Source organism: Anolis sagrei, chromosome Y (assembly GCF_037176765.1).
Source record: "Anolis sagrei isolate rAnoSag1 chromosome Y, rAnoSag1.mat, whole genome shotgun sequence".
Lineage (NCBI taxonomy): Eukaryota > Metazoa > Chordata > Lepidosauria > Squamata > Dactyloidae > Anolis > Anolis sagrei.
This window is the reverse complement of record NC_090035.1, coordinates 3,107,992-3,127,802: the sequence shown is the minus strand read 5'-3', so window position 1 is coordinate 3,127,802 and position 19,811 is coordinate 3,107,992. Positions and strand designations below refer to the sequence as shown.

The following is a 19,811-nucleotide window of genomic DNA, read 5'->3' as shown; positions in this document are numbered from 1 at the left end:
GGCTGAGAGGAGATATGATAGCCATGTATAAATATGTGAGAGGAAGTCATAGGAAGGAGGGATCAAGCTTCCTTTCTGCTTCCCTGGAGACTAGGACGCAATGGAACGATGGCTTCAAACTACAAGAGAGGAGATTCCACCTGAACACGAGGAAGAACTTCCTGACTGTGAGAGCCGTTCAGCAGTGGAACTCTCTGCCCCGGAGTGTGGTGGAGGCTCCTTCTTTGGAAGCCTTTAAACAGAGGCTGGATGGCCATCTGTCAGGGGTGCTTTGAATGCAATATTCCTGCTTCTTGGCAGAATGGGGTTGGACTGTTTCCTATCTGCATCTCTACACCTTCAAGTCAATGTATGGTGATACCATACATTTTTCAAAGGCAGGCTAAAAGCTATATATTCAGGCAGGCTTTTCAGAGTGTTGTGGTTTGTAGCTTTGGATATAGAATCCTCGAATCCTAGAGTTGGAAGAGACCTCATGGGCCATCCAGTCAAATAACGAAGCGTACTATCTCAGTCAGCTCTAAAGCCCGAAGCAGCTCTTATCTTTTATTGCAATTTACACTATTTACAGGAGCAGAAAAAAATACGTCCGTTCACTAGCTGTACATCGCTGGAAGCTGAAACCACATGCCTATCTAGTTTCTGTGGAATGTAAACATATAGAATCATAAGAGTTGGAAGAGACCTCCTGGGCCATCATCCAGTCCAACCCCATTCTGCCAAGAAGCAGGAATATTGCACTCAAATCACCCCTGACAGATGGCCATCCAGCCTCTGCTTAAAAGCCTCCAAAGAAGGAGCCTCCGCCACACTCCGGAGCAGAGAGTTCCACTGCTGAACGGCTCTCACAGTCAGGAAGTTCTTCCTCATGTTCAGATGGAATCTTCTTGTAGTTTGAGCTTCTCAGGAGAGAGTACTCTGGGCCGCCCTCCAACCCATGTTTGACACAATAGTAGACCTTCACTGTGGGTTTCTCAGGAGAGAGTACGATGGCCTCTGGGGCCCCCTCCAACTCATGTCTATGGCAGGAGGATAATCTAGATAGCCTCTGGAGCCCCCTCCAACTCATGTCTATGGCAGGAGGATAATCTAGATAGCCTCTGGAGCCCCCTCCAACTCATGTCTATGGCAGGAAGATGGACTAGATGGGCTCTGTAGCCCCCTCCAAATCATGTATGACACACTAGTAGGCCTTGTAGTTTGAAGCCATTGTTCTGCGTCCTATTTTCCAGGGCAGCACAAAGGAAGCTTGCTCCCTCCTCCTCCCTGTGGCTTCCTCTCACATATTTATACATGGCTATCATATCTCCTCTCAGCCTTCTCTTCTTCAGGCTAAACATGCCTAGGTCTTTAAGCCGCTCCTCATAGGGCTTGTTCTCCAGACCCTTGATCTGCTCCCTCCTCCCTGTGGCTTCCTTTCCCATATTTATACATGGCTATCCTATCTCCTCTCAGCCTTCTCTTCTTCAGGCTAAACATGCCCAGCTCCTTAAGCCGCTCCTCATAGGGCTTGTTCTCCAGACCCTTGATCATTTGAGTCACCCTCCTCTGGACACATTCCAGCTTGTCAATATCTCTCTTGAATTGTGGTGCCCAGAATTGGACACAATATTCCAGATGTGGTCTAACCAAAGCAGAATAGAGGGGTAGCATGACTTCCTTAGATCTAGATACTATGCTCCTCTTGATGCAGGCCAAAATCCCATTGGCTTTTTTTGCCGCCACATCACATTGTTGGCTCATGTTTAACTTGTTCTCCACGAGGACTCCAAGATCTTTTTCACACGTACTGCTCTTGAGCCAGGCATTGTCCCCCATTCTGTCTCTTTGCATTTCGTTTTTTCTGCCAAAGTGGAGTATCTTGCATTTGTCACTGTTGAACTTCATTTTGTTAGTTTTGGCCATTCATCTCTCTAATCTGTCAAGATGGTTTTGAATCCTGCTCCTGTCCTCTGGAGTCTTGGCTCTCCCTCCCCATTTGGTGTCGTCTGCAAACTTGATGATCCTGCCTTCTAGCCCTTCATCTAAGTCGTTAATAAAGATGTTGAACAGGACCGGGCCCAGGACGGAACCCTGCGGATGGCACTCCGCTCGTCACTTCTTTCCAAGATGAGGAGGAAGCATTAGTGAGCACTCTCTGTGTTCGTCCACTTAACCAATTACAGATCCACCTCACCGTAGTTTTGCCTCGCCCACATTGGACTAGTTTCCTTGCCGGAAGTTCATGGGGGACCTTGTCAAAGAAGGCCTTCCTGAAATCCAGGTACGCTCCATCCACGGCATATCTGTGGAATGACCAGGGTAGGACAAAGGACTCTTGTCTGTTGGAGCTAGGTGTGAATGTTTCAACTGAACACCTTAATTTGCATATAATGGCCTGGGTTGTTGTAGGTTTCTTCGGGCTATAGGGCCATGTTCTAGAGGCATTCTCTCCTGACGTTTCGCCTGCATCTGCGGCAAGCATCCTCAGAGGTAGTGAGGTCTTGTCGAAGGCTTTCATGGCCAGAATCACTGGGTTGTTGTAGGTTCTTTCGGGCTATATGGCCATGGTCTAGAAGCATTCTCTCCTGACGTTTCGCCTGCATCTATGGCAAGCACCCTCAGAGGTAGTGAGGTCTGTTGGAAGTAGGAAAATGGGTTCACATATCTGTGGAATGACCAGGGTGGGACAAAGGACTCTTGTTTGCTGGAGCTAGGGGTGAATGTTTCAACGGACCACCTTAATTAGCATATAATGGCCTGGGTTGTTGTAGGTTTTTTCGGGCTACATGGCCATGGTCTAGAGGCATTCTCTCCTGACGTTTCGCCTGCATCCATGGCAAGCATCCTCAGAGGCAGTGAGGTCTGTTGGAAGTAGGAAAATGGGTTCGTATATCTGTGGAATGACCAGGGTGGGACAAAGGACTCTTGTCTGCTGGAGCTAGGTGTGAATGTTTCAACTGACCACCTTGATTAGCATATAATGGCCTGGGTTGTTGTAGGTTTTTTGGTCTATATGGCAATGTTCTAGAGGCATTCTCTCCTGACGTTTCGCCTGCATCTATGGCAAGTATCCTTAGAGGTAGTGAGGTCTTGTCGAAGGCTTTCATGGCCAGAATCACTGGGTTGTTGTAGGTTTTTTCGGGCTCTATGCCCATGTTCTAGAGGCATTCTCTCCTGACGTTTCACCTGCATCTATGGCAAGCATCCTCAGAGGTAGTGAGGTCTATTGGAAGTAGGAAAATGGGTTTATATATCTGTGGAATGACCAGGGTGGGACAAAGGACTCTTGTCTGCTGGAGCTAGGTGTGAATGTTTCAACTGACCACCTTAATTAGCATATAATGGCCTGGGTTGTTGTAGGTTTTTTCGGGCTATATGGCCATGGTCTAGAAGCATTCTCTCCTGACGTTTCGCCTGCATCTATGGCAAGCATCCTCAGAGGTTGTGAGGTCTGTTGGAAGTAGGAAAATGGGTTCATATATCTGTGGAATGACCAGGGTGGGACAAAGGACTCTTGTCTGCTGGAGCTAGGTGTGAATGTTTCAACTGACCACCTTCATTAGCATTGGATGGCCTGGGTTGTTGTAGGTTTTTTGGGCTATATGGCCATGTTCTAGAGGCATTCTCTCCTGACGTTTCGCCTGCATCTATGGCAAGCATCCTCAGAGGTAGTGAGGTCTTTTGGAAGTAGGAAAATGGGTTCATATATCTGTGGAATGACCAGGGTGGGACAAAGGACTCTTCTCTGCTGGAGCTAGGTGTGAATGTTTCAAATGACTACCTTAATTAGCATATAATGGCCTGGGTTGTTGTACGTTTTTTCAGGCTATATGGCCATGTTCTAGAGGCATTCTCTCCTGACATTTCGCCTGCATCTATGGCAAGTATCCTTAGAGGTAGTAAGGTCTTGTCGAAGGCTTTCATGGCCGGAATCACTGGGTTGTTGTAGGTTTTTTCGGGCTATATGGCCATGGTCTAGAGGCATTCTCTCCTGACGTTTCGCCTGCATCTATGGCAAGCATCCTGAGAGGTAGTGAGGTCTGTTGGAAGTAGGAAAATGGGTTCATATATCTGTGGAATGACCATGGTGGGACAAAGGACTCTTGTCTGCTGGAGCTAGGTGTGAATGTTTCAACTGACCACCTTAATTAGCATATAATGGTCTGGGTTGTTGTAGGTTTTTCCGGGCTATATGGCCATGTTCTAGAGGCATTCTCTCCTGACATTTCACCTGCATCTATGGCAAGCATCCTCAGAGGTAGTGAGGTCTGTTGGAAGTAGGAAAATGGGTTCATATATCTGTGGAATGACCAGGGTGGGACAAAGGACTCTTGTCTGCTGGAGCTAGGTGTGAATGTTTCAACTGACCACCTTAACTAGCATATAATGGCCTGGGTTGTTGTAGGTTTTTTTGGGCTATATGGCCATGTTCTAGAGGCATTCTCTCCTGATGTTTCGCCTGCATCTATGGCAAGCATCCTCAGAGGTAGTGAGGTCTGTTGGAAGTAGGAAAATGGGTTCATATATCTGTGGAATGACCAGGGTGGGACAAAGGACTCTTCTCTGCTGGTGCTAGGTGTGAATGTTTCAACTGACCACCCTAATTAGCATATAATGGCCTGGGTTGTTGTAGGTTTTCTCGGGCTATATGGCCATGTTCTAGAGGCATTCTCTCCTGATGTTTCGCCTGCATCTGTGGCAAGCATCCTCAGAGGTAGTGAGGTCTTGTCGAAGGCTTTCATGGCCGGAATCACTGGCTTGTTGTAGGTTTTTTCGGGCTATATGGCCATGGTCTAGAGGCATTCTCTCCTGACGTTTCGCCTGCATCTATGGCAAGCATCCTCAGAGGTTGTCCTTTTGGAGCCTCCAGTTCCCCAATTGCTTAGGACTTTCCTTCACTTTGTAGCCACCCCACTCCTTTAGAAACCAAAATATATTCCTTGACAAAAAAAATCTTTGCACGTGGCTGAATGCCTGCATTGCTGCGGAAACCTTCCTCCGCTGAGAATGGCTCGTATCAGAACATTCAGCTTGGCTCAGAAGCCTGTCATCACCTCCCACAAGCCGTGGAGCGAGCCTCCTCGCAGGTCCTTCTGGACTCCCTTGGTGCATGCTTTCCAAGCGTAAAGAAGAGGAGAAGCGATTCTTTAAAATGATGCACTGCAGAACTAGATGTTTAACTCTTTGGAGGGAAGGAAGCCAGAGCTGATGAGGATAAGACCGCAAAGTCACCGTTTCCACAGAGCTGCTTCCAGGCTCGAATCGGAGATTCCTTCTGGACCTCTGCCCAGAAGTATTGCTTGATGGAGCCAGGCTGAAACTGAACCACTAATAAGAATAGAATAAGAATGCAGCGCCCAGACACGCATCAAGGAATATGAAAGGCACTGCAAACTACTCCAACCAGAGAAGCACGGACACAAAGTGAGGGAAAGTCCTAAGCAATTGATGGGGAACTGGATTTTGGCCTCCATCAAGAGGAGCCTAGTGTCTAGATCTAGGGAAGTCATGCTCCCCATGCTCTATTCTGCTTTGGTTAGACCACTTTACCTGGAATATTGTGTCCAATTCTGGGCACCACAATTGAAGGGAGATATTGACAAGCTGGAATGTGTCCAGAGGAGGGCGACTAAAATGATCAAGGGTCTGGAGAACAAGCCCTATGAGGAGCGGCTTAAGGAACTGGGCATGTTTAGCCTGAAGAAGAGAAAGCTGAGAGGAGATATGATAAGAGCCATATATAAATATGTGAGAGGAAGCCACAGGGAGGAGGGAGCAAGCTTGTTTTCTGCTTCCCTGGAGACTAGGACACAATGGAGCAATGGCTTCAAACTACAAGAGAGGAGATTCCATCTGAACATGAGGAAGCTGTTCAGCAGTGGAACTCTCTGCCCCAGAGGGAGTGTGGTGGAGGCTCCTTCTTTGGAAGCTTTTAAGCAGAGGCTGGATGGCCATCTGTCAGGGGTGATTTGAATGCAATATTCCTGCTTCTTGGCAGAATGGGGTTGGACTGGATGGCCCATGAGGTCTCTTCCAACTCTTTGATTCTATGATTCTATGAAGTCAGCCATTGCAGAGCATCTGATGAACCAACCTGGACACAGCATACTATTTGAGAACACAGAAGTGCTGGACCACTCCAACAACCACCATGTCAGACTACACAGAGAAGCCATTGAAATCCACAAGAAGCATGTGGACAATTTCAACAGAAAGGAGGAAACCATTAAAATGAACAAAATCTGGCTGCCAGTATTAAAAAAAAACTCAAAAATTACAACAGCAAAACAACAGAGAGGAAACAAACAGGCACATAAAATCACTCTCAACAAAAGATTCCCCCCAGGCACTTCCAAGCCATTGAATGCTAATCAAGGTGATCAGCTGAAACTTTACTTACTTAGGCGATCCCTCGCTTTCCGAGGATGATTGTCTTCCAATATTCTTGTGGGTCCGTATGTGGCTGTGGAGCCCTATTCTTGCTCTGCATCTTCTTCCGCAGTGAGGGCATCGGTTTCCAGGTGGAAGGCGGTCTTGGCCGGGGTTGGCTTGACGCGCCTTCCTCTTGGCACGTTTCTCTTTTTCACCCTCCACTCATGCCTCCTCAAATTCTGCAGCACTGCTGGTCACAGCTGACCTCCAGCTGGAGCGGTCAAGGGCCAGGGCTTCCCAGTTCTCACTGTCTATGCCAGAGTTTTTAAGGTTGGCTTTGAGCCCATCTTTCAATCTCTTTTCCTGCCCACCAACTTTCCGTTTTCCGTTCTTGAGTTCGGAGTAGAGCAGCTGCTTTGGGAGACGGTGGTCGGGCATCCGGACAACATGGCCGGTCCAGCGGAGTTGGTGGCGGACGACCATCGCTTCAGTGCTGGTGGTCTTTGCTTCTTCCAACACACTGACGTTTGTCCGCTTGTCTTCCCAAGAGATTTGCAGGATTTTCCGGAGGCAGCGCTGATGGAATCGTTCCAGGGATCAGTTGAAACATTACCCTGGTCATTCCACAGATATATAAACCCATTTTTCCTACTTCCAACAGACCTCACTACCTCTGAGGATGCTTGCCATAGATGCAGGTGAAACGTCAGGAGAAAAATTGCCTCCAGAACATGGCCATATAGCCCGGAAAAACCTACAACAACCCAATAAGAATAGAGTCGTAGGACATGCAAGTCATCGTCACCCCCCGTTTCTATACAGTTGCCATGAGTGACTTTTCAATAACTTTAACGTATTGATTCTTTTTATTGCAATTTCCAGAGTGAGAGGGTATAAGGTGCGGGGCCAAATTCAAGGTGCAGGTCATCTATATAAATAAAATTGTGGGATTAGAGAGATTAGAGAGATGGGCCAAAACTAACAAAATGAAGTTCAACAGTGACAAATGCAAGATACTCCACTTTGGCAGAAAAAATGAAATGCAAAGATACAGAATGGGGGACGCTTGGCTCGAGAGCAGTACGTGTGAAAAAGATCTTGGAGTCCTCGTGGACAGGAAGGTAAACATGAACCAGGAATGTGATGTGGCGGCAAAAAAAGCCAATGGGATTTTGGCCTGCATCAAGAGGAGCCTAGTGTCTAGATCTAAGGAAGTCATGCTACCCCTCTATTCTGCTTTGGTTAGACCACATCTGGAATACTGTGTCCAATTCTGGGCACCACAATTCAAGAGAGATATTGACAAGCTGGAATGTGTCCAGAGGAGAGCGACTCAAAGGATCAAGGGTCTGGAGAACAAGCCCTATGAGGAGCGGCTTAAGGAGCTGGGCATGTTTAGCCTGAAGAAGAGAAGGCTGAGAGGGGATATGATGAGGGCCATGGATAAATATGTGAGAGGAAGGCACAGGGAGGAGGAGGGAGCAAGCTTGTTTTCTGCTTCCTTGGAGACTAGGACACGGAACAATGGCTTCAAACTACAAGAGAGGAGATTCCATCTGAACATGAGGAAGAACTTCCTGACTGTGAGAGCCGTTCAGCAGTGGAACTCTCTGCCCCGGAGTGTGGTGGAGGCTCCTTCTTTGGAAGCTTTTAAGCAGAGGCTGGATGGCCATTTGTCGGGGGTGATTTGAATGCAATATTCCTGCTTCTTGGCAGAATGGGGTTGGACTGGATGGCCCAGGAGGTCTCTTCCAACTCTTTGATTCTATGATTCTATGATTCTATGATTAACAGAACTCAAAAACCACTGGACAAATTGCTGCCAATTTTGGCCACAAGACACCTACTAAACCAAGGAGTGACCATCAGTCAAAAAGAAACGATTTTGTCATTTAGGAGTTGTAGTTGCTGGCATTTATAGTTCACCTACAATCCAATCAAAGAACATTCTGAACTCTTCCAATGATGGAATTGAACCATCTCTCACAAGGTGCCCAAAATATGAAAGCCTCCATATACAGTAGTCATTTTTTCCTTTCCATTGGGAGCTCAGGCTTGATTGATTGGTCTCTTGAGCAGTCTACTGCATCTGTAGCACTGCATCCCTTGACTTGTGGGGTTCCACAGGGTTCCATACTGTCCCCCATGCTGTTTAATATCTACATGAAGCCGCTGGGTGAGATCATCCGGAGTTTCGGGGTGCGGTGTCACCTGTACGCAGATGATGTGCAACTCTGTCACTCCTTCCCACCTGCTACTAAGGAGGCTGTTGAGGTCCTGAACCGGTGCCTGGCCGCTGTAACGGTCTGGATGAGGGCGAACAAACTGAAATTAAATCCAGACAAGACAGAGGTACTCCTGGTCAGTCGCAAGGCCGAACGGGATATAGGGTTACAGCCTGTGCTGGATGGGGTCGCACTCCCCTTGAAGGCGCAGGTTCGCAGCTTGGGTGTGACCCTGGACTCATCGTTGAGCCTGGATCCCCAGGTGTCATCGGTGACCAGGGGAGCATTTGCACAGCTCAGGCTCGTGCGCCAGCTGCGCCCGTATCTCGGGAAGTCTGACTTGGCCACGGTAGTCCACGCTCTTGTCACATCCCGCCTTGACTACTGCAACGCTCTCTACGTGGGGCTGCCCTTGAAGACGGCCCGGAATTTTCAGCTGGCTCAGCGCGCGGCAGCCATGTTACTAACTGGAGCGGGTGGCAGGGAGCACACAACGCCCTTGTTGTCCCAGCTCCACTGGCTGCCGATTTGCAACCGGACCCAATTTAAGGTGCTAGTTTTGGCCTACAAAGCCCTAAACGGTTCCGGCCCAAAATACCTTTCGGACCGCATCTTGGCCTACGAGCCCACGAGGACCTTGAGATCGTCCGGGGAGGCCCTTCTCTCGATCCCGCCTGCCTCACAGGCACGTCTGGCGGGGACGAGGGAGAGGGCCTTCTTGGTGGTGGCCCCCCGGCTGTGGAACACTCTCCCTGCAGACATCAGACAGGCGCCCTCCCTCATGTCCTTCCGAAAAAGCCTCAAGACATGGCTGTTCGAGAAGGCATTTAATTAAGTGCTATAACAATGTGGTAAAGATGACTGGAATGGATCAAGGAATATGAGATTGGTTATGATTCCACTATGAGACGAAGCGGATTTTTAGTGTAGTTTTTGTAATTGTTGTGTAGTTTATATGTTGTTGTAGTTGCCTCTTTGTAAATTGTCCTTTATATGTGTGTACACCGCCATGAGTCGCCCTAAAGGGCTGAGAATGGCGGTTAATAAATGCATCAAATAAATAAATCCCCCATGCATCACATTTCAAATGCGTTGATTTCCCTTTCTTCAGCTTTTCCATCCATCTCAAGAATTTGGAAACACTCCAGCACCAATGATCCATCTCTGTGTGTGCAGTGATACCATCTCATGTTCTGTGCCAGGGAAGGCTTCCAAGGCCAATCTGCTATCTCTGTATCGATTAACAGAGGCGATTATATAAAGTACAACACACACTTCCTCTGTCCCTCGTTCCTTCTGAGGTTAGCTGGGGTCCTTCCCTTTGCTGGGGAAGAATGGACTTTACAGCACTGAGATATTGCTTTCTGTGCAGAATATCCAGAGAATTTATTTATTTATTTAGTACACTTGTATACCGCTAATATCTCAGCCTGTGCGGCGACTCATTGCGGTTTACAACATATTTAAAAATACAATATTCACTTTAAAAATATAAAATAAAATATAAAAATACATACAAAAACATACATAGTATTGGGCCACCAATACAGACCGGAACATCTCATAGTTAAAGTCGTAATCCAATTCGTTATCCTTGATTGCTAATCCATGATCAAAACATCATCACATCGGAGTTAGTTGAAAACTTGCTCGAACATCCAAGTTTTCAGTTTTTTCCGAAATGCCATTAGCGAGGTGGCTGATCTTATTTCAGTAGGGAGGGCATTCCAAAGCCGGGGGGCCACCACAGAAAAGGCCCTATCTCTCGTTCCCGCAAGCCGCACTTGTGAAGCAGGCGGGATGGAGAGAAGGGCTTCTCCTGAAGATCTTAGGGTCCTGGTGGGCTGATAGGCCGAGATACGTTTGGATAGGTATGTAGGGCCAGAACCGTTTAGGGCTTTAAAGGTCAAAGCCAGCACTTTGAATTGGGCTCGGTAGCTAATCGGCAGCCAGTGGAGCTGGTACAGCAGAGGAGTTGTATGCTCCCTGCGCCCTGCTCCTGTTAATACCATGGCTGCCACCCGTTGGACTAATTGGAGCTTCCGGGCCGTCTTCAAAGGCAACCCCACGTAGAGAGCGTTGCAGTAGTCAAGGCGGGATGTAACCAGAGCGTGGACTACCGTGGCCAAGTCAGACTTCCCAAGGTACGGTCGCAGTTGGCGCACGAGTCTTAACTGTGCGAATGCTCCCCTGGTCACCGCCGAAACCTGGGGATCCAGGCTCAGCGATGAGTCCAGGATCACACCCAAACTGCGAACCTGTGTCTTCAGGGGGAGTGCGACCCCGTCTAACACAGGCTGTAACCCTATACCCTGTTCGGCCTTGCGACTGACCAGGAGTACCTCTGTCTTGTCTGGATTCAATTTCAATTTGTTCGCCCCCATCCAGACCGTCACAGCGGCCAAGCACCGGTTCAGGACTTCGACAGCCTCCTTAGTAGCAGGTGGGAAGGAGTGACAGAGTTGGACATCATCTGCGTACAGATGACACCGCACTCCGAAACTCCGGATGATCTCACCCAGCGGCTTCATGTAGATGTTAAAGAACATGGGGGACAGTATTGAACCCTGAGGAACCCCACAAAACAAAGGTCGTGGGGTAGAACAGGAGTCCCCCAGTGACACCTTCTGAGACCGACCCTCGAGGAATGACCGGAGCCACTGCAGAGCAGTACCTCCGAGACCCATTCCCGCGAGGCGTCCCAGAAGGATACCGTGGTGGACTGCGAATGTTTGTGTGCAGAATATTCAAAGATGTGAATGTTTTTGGCCCTGTGCAGAATATTCAGAGAATGCGACTGTTTTTGTTCAGAATATTGCCACCCTATACCCCGGATTGGTGTAGAGCAGTAGTTCTCGACCCTCCTAATGCTACGACCCCTTAATACTGTTCCTCATGTTGTGGTGACCCCCAATCAGAAAATTATTTTTGTTGCTACTTCATAACTGTAATTTTGCTATTGTTATGAATTGTAATGTAAATATCTGATACGTAGGATGTATTTTCATTCACTAGACCAAACTTGACACAAATATTCGATACGCCCAAAATTGAATACTGGTGGTGTGGGGGGTTGATTTTTGTCATTTGGGAGTTGTAGTTGCTGGGATTTATAGTTCACTATCTACTATCAAAGAGCATTTTGAACTCCACCAATAATGGAATTGAACCACACTTGGCACACAGAACTCCCATGAGCAACAGAAAATACTGGAAGGGTTTGGTGGGCATTGACCTTGAGTTTTGGAGTTGTAGTTCACCTACATCTAGAGAGCACTGTGGACTCAAACAATGATGGATCTGGACCAAACTTGGCACGAATACTCAATATGCCCAAATGTGAACACTGGTGGAGTTTGGGAAAATAGACCTTGACATTTGGGAGTTGTAGTTGCTTGGATTTATAATTCGCCTACAATCAAAGAGCATTCTGAACTCCACCAACAATAGAATTGGGCCAAACACCCCACACAGAACCCCCATGACCAAAAGAAAATATTGTATTTTCTGATGGTCTTTGGTGACCCCTCTGACACCCCCTCACGACCCCCTCAGGGGTCCCGACCCCCAGGTTGAGAAACACTGGTGTAGAGGGTGGCAACCTGTGTTGGACGGGGTTACATTCCCCCTGAAGTCACAGGTCCGCAGTTTGGGTGTCCTCTTGGACTCATCACTTAAGCTTGAGGATCAGGCGTCTGCAGTGTCCGGGAGGGCCTTTGCACAACTGAGACTTGTTTGCCAACTGTGACCGTACCTCGCGAAGGCTGATCTGGCTGGGGTGGTCCATGCCTTGGTCACCTCTAGATTGGACTACTGTAATGCGCTCTATGTGGGGCTACCCTTGAAAACGGCTCGGAAATTTAAACTGGTCCAACGGGGGGTGGCCAGGTTGTTAACTGGTGCTCCTTACAGAGAGAGGTCAACCCTCCTGTTCAAGGAGCTCTACTGGCTGCCGTTTATTTTCCGAGCTCAATTTAAGGTGCAGGTGGTTACCTACAAAGCCCTAAACGGTTTGGGACCATCCTACCTGCGTGACCGCATCTCCATTTATGAACCCACACGTTCTCTTCATTCATCTGGAGAGGCCGTGCTCACGATTCCACCTGCGTCTGCGGGGGACACGAGACAGGGCCTTTTCTGTGGTAGCCCCCCGACGCAGAATATTCAGAGAATGTGAATGTTTTTGTTCCGAGAAAGTGAATGTTTCTGTGCAGAATATTCAAAGAATGTGAATGTTTTGTTCCGAGAAAGTGAATGTTTCTGTGCAGAATATTCAAAGAATGTGAATGTTTTGTTCCGAGAAAGTGAATGTTTCTGTGCAGAATATTCAAAGAATGTGAATGTTTTGTTCCGAGAAAGTGAATGTTTCTGTGCAGAATATTCAAAGAATGTGAATGTTTTGTTCCGAGAAAGTGAATGTTTCTGTGCAGAATATTCAAAGAATGTGAATGTAAAATGCATCATCACATTACACAAGCCAAGTCGTTATATACAGTCACAATTCATTGCCATCCTTCCATGCGGACAAGGGTTATTGACTCAATCATTGAATGCCAAATTCCAAACCCAGGTCTTTATTAGCTTTCTAAAGGTCAGGAGGGAAGGAGCAGATCTAATCTCTGGTGGGAGGGAATTCCAAAGCCGAGGGGCCACCACCGAGAAGGCCCTGCCCCTCGTTCCCACCAAACGCGATTGCCAAGGAGGTGGGACCGACAGCAGGGCCCCTCTGGAAGATCTTGATGGCTCATAGGGGAGAATCCGTTCGGACAGATAAACTGGGCCGGAGTCGTTTAGGGCTTTATAGGTCAAGAGCAGCACTTTGAATTGTGCTTGGAAGCCAATTGGCAGCCAGTGGAGCTGGTGTAACAGAGGAGTCGTATGCTCCCTGTACCCCGCTCCTGTTAGCAATCTGGCTGCCACTCGTTGGACTAATTGAAGCTTCCGGGCAGTCTTCAGAGGCAACCCCAGGTAGAGAGCGTTGCAGTAGTCTAAACGGGATGTAACCAGAGTGTGGACTACCGTGGCCAAGTCAGACTTCCCAAGGTACGGGCGCAGCTGGCGCACAAGCTTTAATTGTGCGAAAGCTCTCCCAGCCACCGCCGAGACCTGGGCTTCCAGGCTCAGCGATGAGTCCAGGATCACTCCCAAGCTGCGAACCTGCGTCTTCAGGGGGAGTGGAACCCTGTCTAACACAGGCTGAAACCCTATGCGCTGTTTGGCCTTTCGACTGACCAGGAGGACCTCTGTCTTGTCTGGATTTAGTTTCAATCTGTTGTCCCTCATCCAGACCGGTTCAGAACCTGAACAGCCTCCTTAGTAGCAGGTGGGAAGGAGTGATAGAGTTCTGAATGTGAATGTTTTTGTGTGAATGTTTCTGTGCATAATATTCAAAGACTATGAATGTTGAAAATTCTTCAAAAACTATGAATGTTTTTGTTCAGAGAATGTGAATGCTTCTGTAGCACCGGGACTGTGGCACAGCTGTCTGAATGTCAGCTGCATTAAGATCACTTCTGACCACAAGATCATGAGTTCGAAGCCAGCCCGGGTCAGAGTGAGCTTCCGACCAATTGTGTAGCTTGTTGTCAACCTTTGCAACCCGAAAGACAGTTGCATCTGTCAAGAAGGAAAATTAGGTACCACATTAAAGTGTGGGGAGGTTACATTAACTAATTTATGAGGTCATAAAGAAGTCTCCAGCAAAGCATTCCAGCAGGGAAGCATGCGGGGAATGCGGAAGTGCTTCATCAGTGTCGCAGATGGACGATGAAAGCGACAGCTCCCCTGGCGGCCAGAAAAAGTTAAATAGCCTCTGTCTATGTCTGTATATGTTTGTATGTCAAAAATTAGCACTGAAAGTTTGCCATGTATGTGTACCCTGCGGGGTGAGAAGGGCGAAATATAAAAGTTATTCAGGGGATGTTTCGGTGCAGAATATTCAAAGAATGTGAATGTTTTTGTTCAGAGAATGTGGATGTTTCTGTGCAGAATATTCAGAGAAAGCGAATGTTTTTGTTCAGAGAATGTGGATGTTTCTGTGCAGAATATTCCGACACAGTGGGTTTATTGGCCCCGTTTCCTTTTGTCTTGCAGATCCAGACTGGGCATCTTACACTTTGGGAGTCTTCATCTGCCTCAGTTGTTCAGGGATCCATCGCAACATCCCACATCTCAGCAAAGTGAAATCGGTGCGTTTGGATGAGTGGGACAATGCGCAAGTCGAGGTAGGTTTGAGTCTAGCAATACCTTCAAGGCAGGGGTCATCAAGCCAAAGCCAGTGGGACACATCTGGCCCACAAGGTGTGCTCCCCGACCCACACCATTTGCCCCACTCACTTCCCTTGCATTTGCCCCACTCATGCTGCAGCTGTTAATGGAGAAGAGGAAGGGAGGGAAGGAAGGAAGGAGGAAAGGGAAGGAAGGAAGGAAGGAGGGAAGGGAGGGAAGGAAGGAAGGAAGGAAAGAAAGGGGGAAAGAAAGAAGGAAGAAAAGAAGAAAGAGGGGAGAAAAGGAAATAAGGAAGGAAAGGGGGAAGGAAGTAAAGAAGCAAAAAAGGAAGGAAAGAGGGAAGAAAGGAAGAGGATAAAAGAAAGAGGGAAGGAAGAAGGGAGAAAAGGGAGGGGGAGGAAGGAGGAAGAAAGAGAAAAGGAAGGAAACAAAGGGGGGAAGGAAAGAGGGGAGAGAAGAAAGGGAAGAGGGAGGGAGGGAAGAAAGGAAGGGAGGAGAAAAGGGAGGAAAAGAAGGAAGGAAGGAAGGAAGGAAGGAAGGAAGGAAGGAAGGAAGGAAAAGGGGAAAGAAAGAAATGAGGAAAAAAGGAAGAAAAGAAGGAGAAAAAGGTGGAGGGAAAAGGGAGAAAAGGAGATAATGAAGGAAAAGGGGAAGAAAGGAAGGAAGTAAAGAAGCAAAAAAGAAAGGAAAGAGGGAAGGAAGAAAAGGAGAGGATGAAAGAAAGAGGGAGGGAAGAAGGGAGAAAAGGGAGGGAGAGAGGGAGGGAGAAAGAGAAAAGGAAGGGAAGGGAAAGAAGGGGGAAGGAAAGAGGGGAGAAAAGAAAGGGAAGAGAGAGGGAGGGAAGAAAGGGAGGAGAAAAGGAAGGAAAAGAAGGAAGGAAGGAAGAAAGGAATGAGGGAAGAAGGAAAGGAAAAGGGGAAAGAAAGAAGTAAGGAAAAAGGAAGAAAAGAAGGAGAAAAGAAGAAAAGAGGGAGGGAAAAAAGAGGGAAGGGAGAAAAGGAGATAAGGAAGGAAAGGGGGAAAGAAGGAAGTAAAGAAGCAAAAAAGGAAGGAAAGAGTGAAAGAGAAGAAGGAGGGAAGGAAGCTAGGAAGGAAAGAGGGAAGAAAAGAAGGAAGAAAATAAGTAGAAAAGGGGGGAAAGAAGGAAGGAAAGAAAGAGGGAAAGAAGGTGGTCAGAAAAGAAAAAGAAAAGGAAGGAAAGAGGGAGGGAGGGAGAAGAAAAGGGAATGAAGGAGAAAAAGAAGGGAAGAGGGAAAGAAGGAAAGCGGGAAGGGAGGGAGGAAGCTAGAAGAAGGGAAGAAGAAAGGAAGGAAAAAGAGAGGGAAAGAAGGGGGAAGGAGAATAGGAAGGAAGAAACAGCAATGTAGGAAAGAGAGAAAGAAAGGTAGGTAGGAAAATATAGAGGGAAAGAAATCGTAAAATATCAGACAGTAATTCCTCAAAAGTCAGATCAAAGGGGAAACGATTGAGCAAGATCTTTCTATGGAAAGGAGATTCCACCTGAACATTAGGAAGAACTTCCTGACTGTGAGAGCCGTTCAGCAGTGGAACTCTCTGCCCCGGAGTGTGGTGGAGGCTCCTTCTTTGGAAGCTTTGAAACAGAGGCTGGGTGGCCATCTGTCAGGGGTGATTTGAATGCAATATTCCTGCTTCTTGGCAGAATGGGGTTGGACTGGATGGCCCATGAGGTCTCTTCCAACTCTTTGATTCTATGATTCTATGGAAAGGAAGTCTCCAGGCAGTGAGTCTTCTTCACTCTTATCTTTTGCCTCTTCTTCTTCTCCGCAGTTCATGGCATCCACCGGAAACACTGCAATGAGAGCAAAGTACGAATCAGAGATCCCACCATTTTACTACAAGCCCACTTTTTCCGACTGCCTGTAAGTACCTCCCCAAAAATATGTTTGCACAGAAGGGAAATTTATTATGCACATCTGTACTGCGTGCACGCTTGTTTTTCCTGATGTTTTCTATCCCAAGCAAGCTTTGACATGTTGCAAAGGGCCTTTGGCATGCTTCAGGGAAGGCAAAATCCCATGGATTCCTGCAAGCCCAGGTGATCCTAGAAATCAGTACTGTGATTTCCCCTTTTCCTTATGTGCATTCATTGGATGGTTTGGGATAAAAACAAAAATACCAGCTGAGTTCAATAGAAACCATTGGTTCTCATGTCAATGGGACAGATAATTTATCATTTATTATTTATTTTATTTCCTATATTTTTACCCCACCCTTCTCACCCCTGAGGGAGGACTCAGGACGGCCTCACAAAAGCATCATAGGATGTCGACATCATAAATACAATCAACAATCAGCAATACATTAAAATATTAAAAACAGTAATTAAACAATTGATTAAAAACACCCCTGTTAAAATCACAATCCAAAGCGTTCTGTCACGTGCTGGGCCTGTAATAATTGACTTTTGAAATAGGACATGCACCTTGTGCCCAGCGGGAAGCCAGGGGCGCCTCAAAAGAGGCCTTTAAGGATTTTCCTGTAGAGATAGTCTTTAGAGTCTTTAATGATGGAACAAAGTCCTTTATTATGGAACAAATCCAACAGATATTTCTCAAATCTTCAATGGATCAAACAAATGCTTCAAGGCTTTGAGTCAACTGGTGGCTTCCTTAATCTTGTCCACAAGGGACAGGCAACTGTCTTCATTGACTGTTCCTTTACTTTAGAGACAAACCCTTTTTTAACCTCTTCCAAGCTGACTATAATCTAATCCTTACTGATGTGGTTCCTACTACCGGATTCAAGCTGCGTCTTGAGCACCGAGTAGACCTACCAGTAAAGGCTTGCAGATTCTCCAGCTGGAGTTCTCTGGGTCTGTAAAGCTGTTTTCCCTCTGGAATTTCTTAGAGACTTCAGTTTCCCTGGATGGTCTTAAGAAATGAAGCTTTTCTGCAGGTGAAGCTTGTCCACGTCCTCTAACTTAGCTTTCCTCACTAAGACTAACTAAAAATGGCCCCCTCTTCCCTTCCCATCTTCCTGGGAGAAGGGGCGGATCCAAACTTAACAATGATAGACAGGTGGCTTGCCCAATGACTGCAAACCAAAGGAAGCCACCTTTTTGCACAATCCCTGAAATTTTGGAATGCATGCAAACACTTAATAGAAACTAGGTTCTTGTGGGTTTTTTTGGGCTATAGGGCCATGTTCTAGAGGCATTTCTCCTGACGTTTCGCCTGCATCTATGGCAAGCATCCTCAGAGGTTGTGAGGTCTCTTGGAATTAGGACAATGGGGTTATATATCTGTGGAATGGCTGGGGTGGGACAAAGAGCTCTTCTCTGCTGCAGCTAGGTGTGAATGTTTCAACTGATCACCTTCATTAGCATTTGAAGGCCTGCCTGAGCCTGGGAAAATCTCTTGCTGGGAGGTGTTAATCTGTGCCTGGTTGTTTCCTCTCTGTTGTTTTGCTGTTGTAATTTTAGAGTTTTTTAATACTGGTAGCCAGATTTTGTTCATTTTCATGGTTTCTTCCTTTCTGTTGAAATTGTCCACATGCTTCTTGTGGATTTCAATGGCTTCTCTGTGTAGTCTGACATGGTGGTTGTGAGAGTGGTCCAGCATTTCTGTGTCCTCAAATAATATGCTGTGTCCAGGTTGGTTCATCAAGTGCTCTGCTCTGCCATGGCTGATTTCTCTGGTTGGAGTAGTCTGCAGTGCCTTTCATGTTCCTTGATTCGTGTCTGGGCAATGCTGCTGCGTTTGGTGGTCCCTCTGGAGACTTGTCCACAGCTGCATGGGATACGGTAGACTCCTCCAGAGGTGAGAGGATCCCTCTTGTCCTTTGCTGAACGTAGCATTTGTTGGATTTTCTTGGTGGGTTTGTATGTTGTGTTTCCTCATCAGCTTCCCTCTGTAGTCAGTGGTTCCCTTGACTTATGGCAAGGACACTTTATCCTCCGGGTGGGTTTTGGTCTTGACTCTCGTGGCTTCTTCTCGGTGGTCTTGCAGCTCTCCTGATGTCTGAGGTGGAGTCTCCATTGGCCTGGAGAGCCCAGTTGAGGTGGTTCAGTCCATCTTGGAGGAGGTGGGGTTCGCAGATTCTTTTTGCACGGACTGCCAAGGCTTTCATGGTGCTTCTTTTTTGACTTGGGTGATGGTTGGAGTTTTTATGTAGATATCTATCTGTGTGTGTGGGTTTTCTGTCGACGGTGTGACCCAATTGTTGATCTGGTTTACGGATGACGAGGACATCTAGAAAAGGCAGTCTTCCTTCATTTTCTTTTTCCATGGTGAACTGGATGTTTGGGTGGATGCTGTTAAGATGTTCCAGGAACCTGTTGAGTTCTTCTTCTCCATGGCTCCAAATGGTGAAGGTGTCATCCACAGATCTGAACTATATGTTTGGGTGGATGCTGTTGAGATGCTTCAGGAACCTGTTGAGTTCTTCTTCTCCATGGCTCCAAATGGTGAAGGTGTCATCCACAGATCTGAACTATATGTTTGGGTGGATGCTGTTGAGATGGTCCAGGAACCTGTTGAGTTCTTCTTCTCCATGGCTCCAAATGGTGAAGGTGTCATCCACATCTCTGAACTATATGTTTGGGTGGATGCTGTTAAGATGTTCCAGGAACCTGTTGAGTTCTTCTTCTCCATGGCTCCAAATGGTGAAGGTGTCATCCACAGATCTGAACTATATGTTTGGGTGGATGCTGTTGAGATGCTCCAGGAACCTGTTGAGTTCTTCTTCTCCATGGCTCCAAATGGTGAAGGTGTCATCCACAGATCTGAACTATATGTTTGGGTGGATGCTGTTGAGATGGTCCAGGAACCTGTTGAGTTCTTCTTCTCCATGGCTCCAAATGGTGAAGGGGTCATCCACATATCTGAACTATATGTTTGGGTGGATGCTGTTGAGATGGTCCAGGAACCTGTTGAGTTCTTCTTCTCCATGGCTCCAAATAGTGAAGGGGTCATCCACATATCTGAACTATATGTTTGGGTGGATGCTGTTGAGATGGTCCAGGAACCTGTTGAGTTCTTCTTC

General features: G+C 47.2%; 1 protein-coding gene across 1 annotated transcript in view; it reads left to right on the top strand.

Moving 5' to 3' along the window:
* The window catches only part of LOC137095243 (arf-GAP with dual PH domain-containing protein 1), a 113,029-nt gene that overhangs the window by 11,852 nt on the left and 81,366 nt on the right, over positions 1-19,811 (top strand). The window contains exons 2-3 of the mRNA XM_067461695.1: positions 14,673-14,803; positions 16,596-16,687. Coding sequence (XP_067317796.1) covers positions 14,673-14,803; positions 16,596-16,687 — 223 coding nt within the window. The remainder of the gene's footprint in view (positions 1-14,672; positions 14,804-16,595; positions 16,688-19,811) is intronic.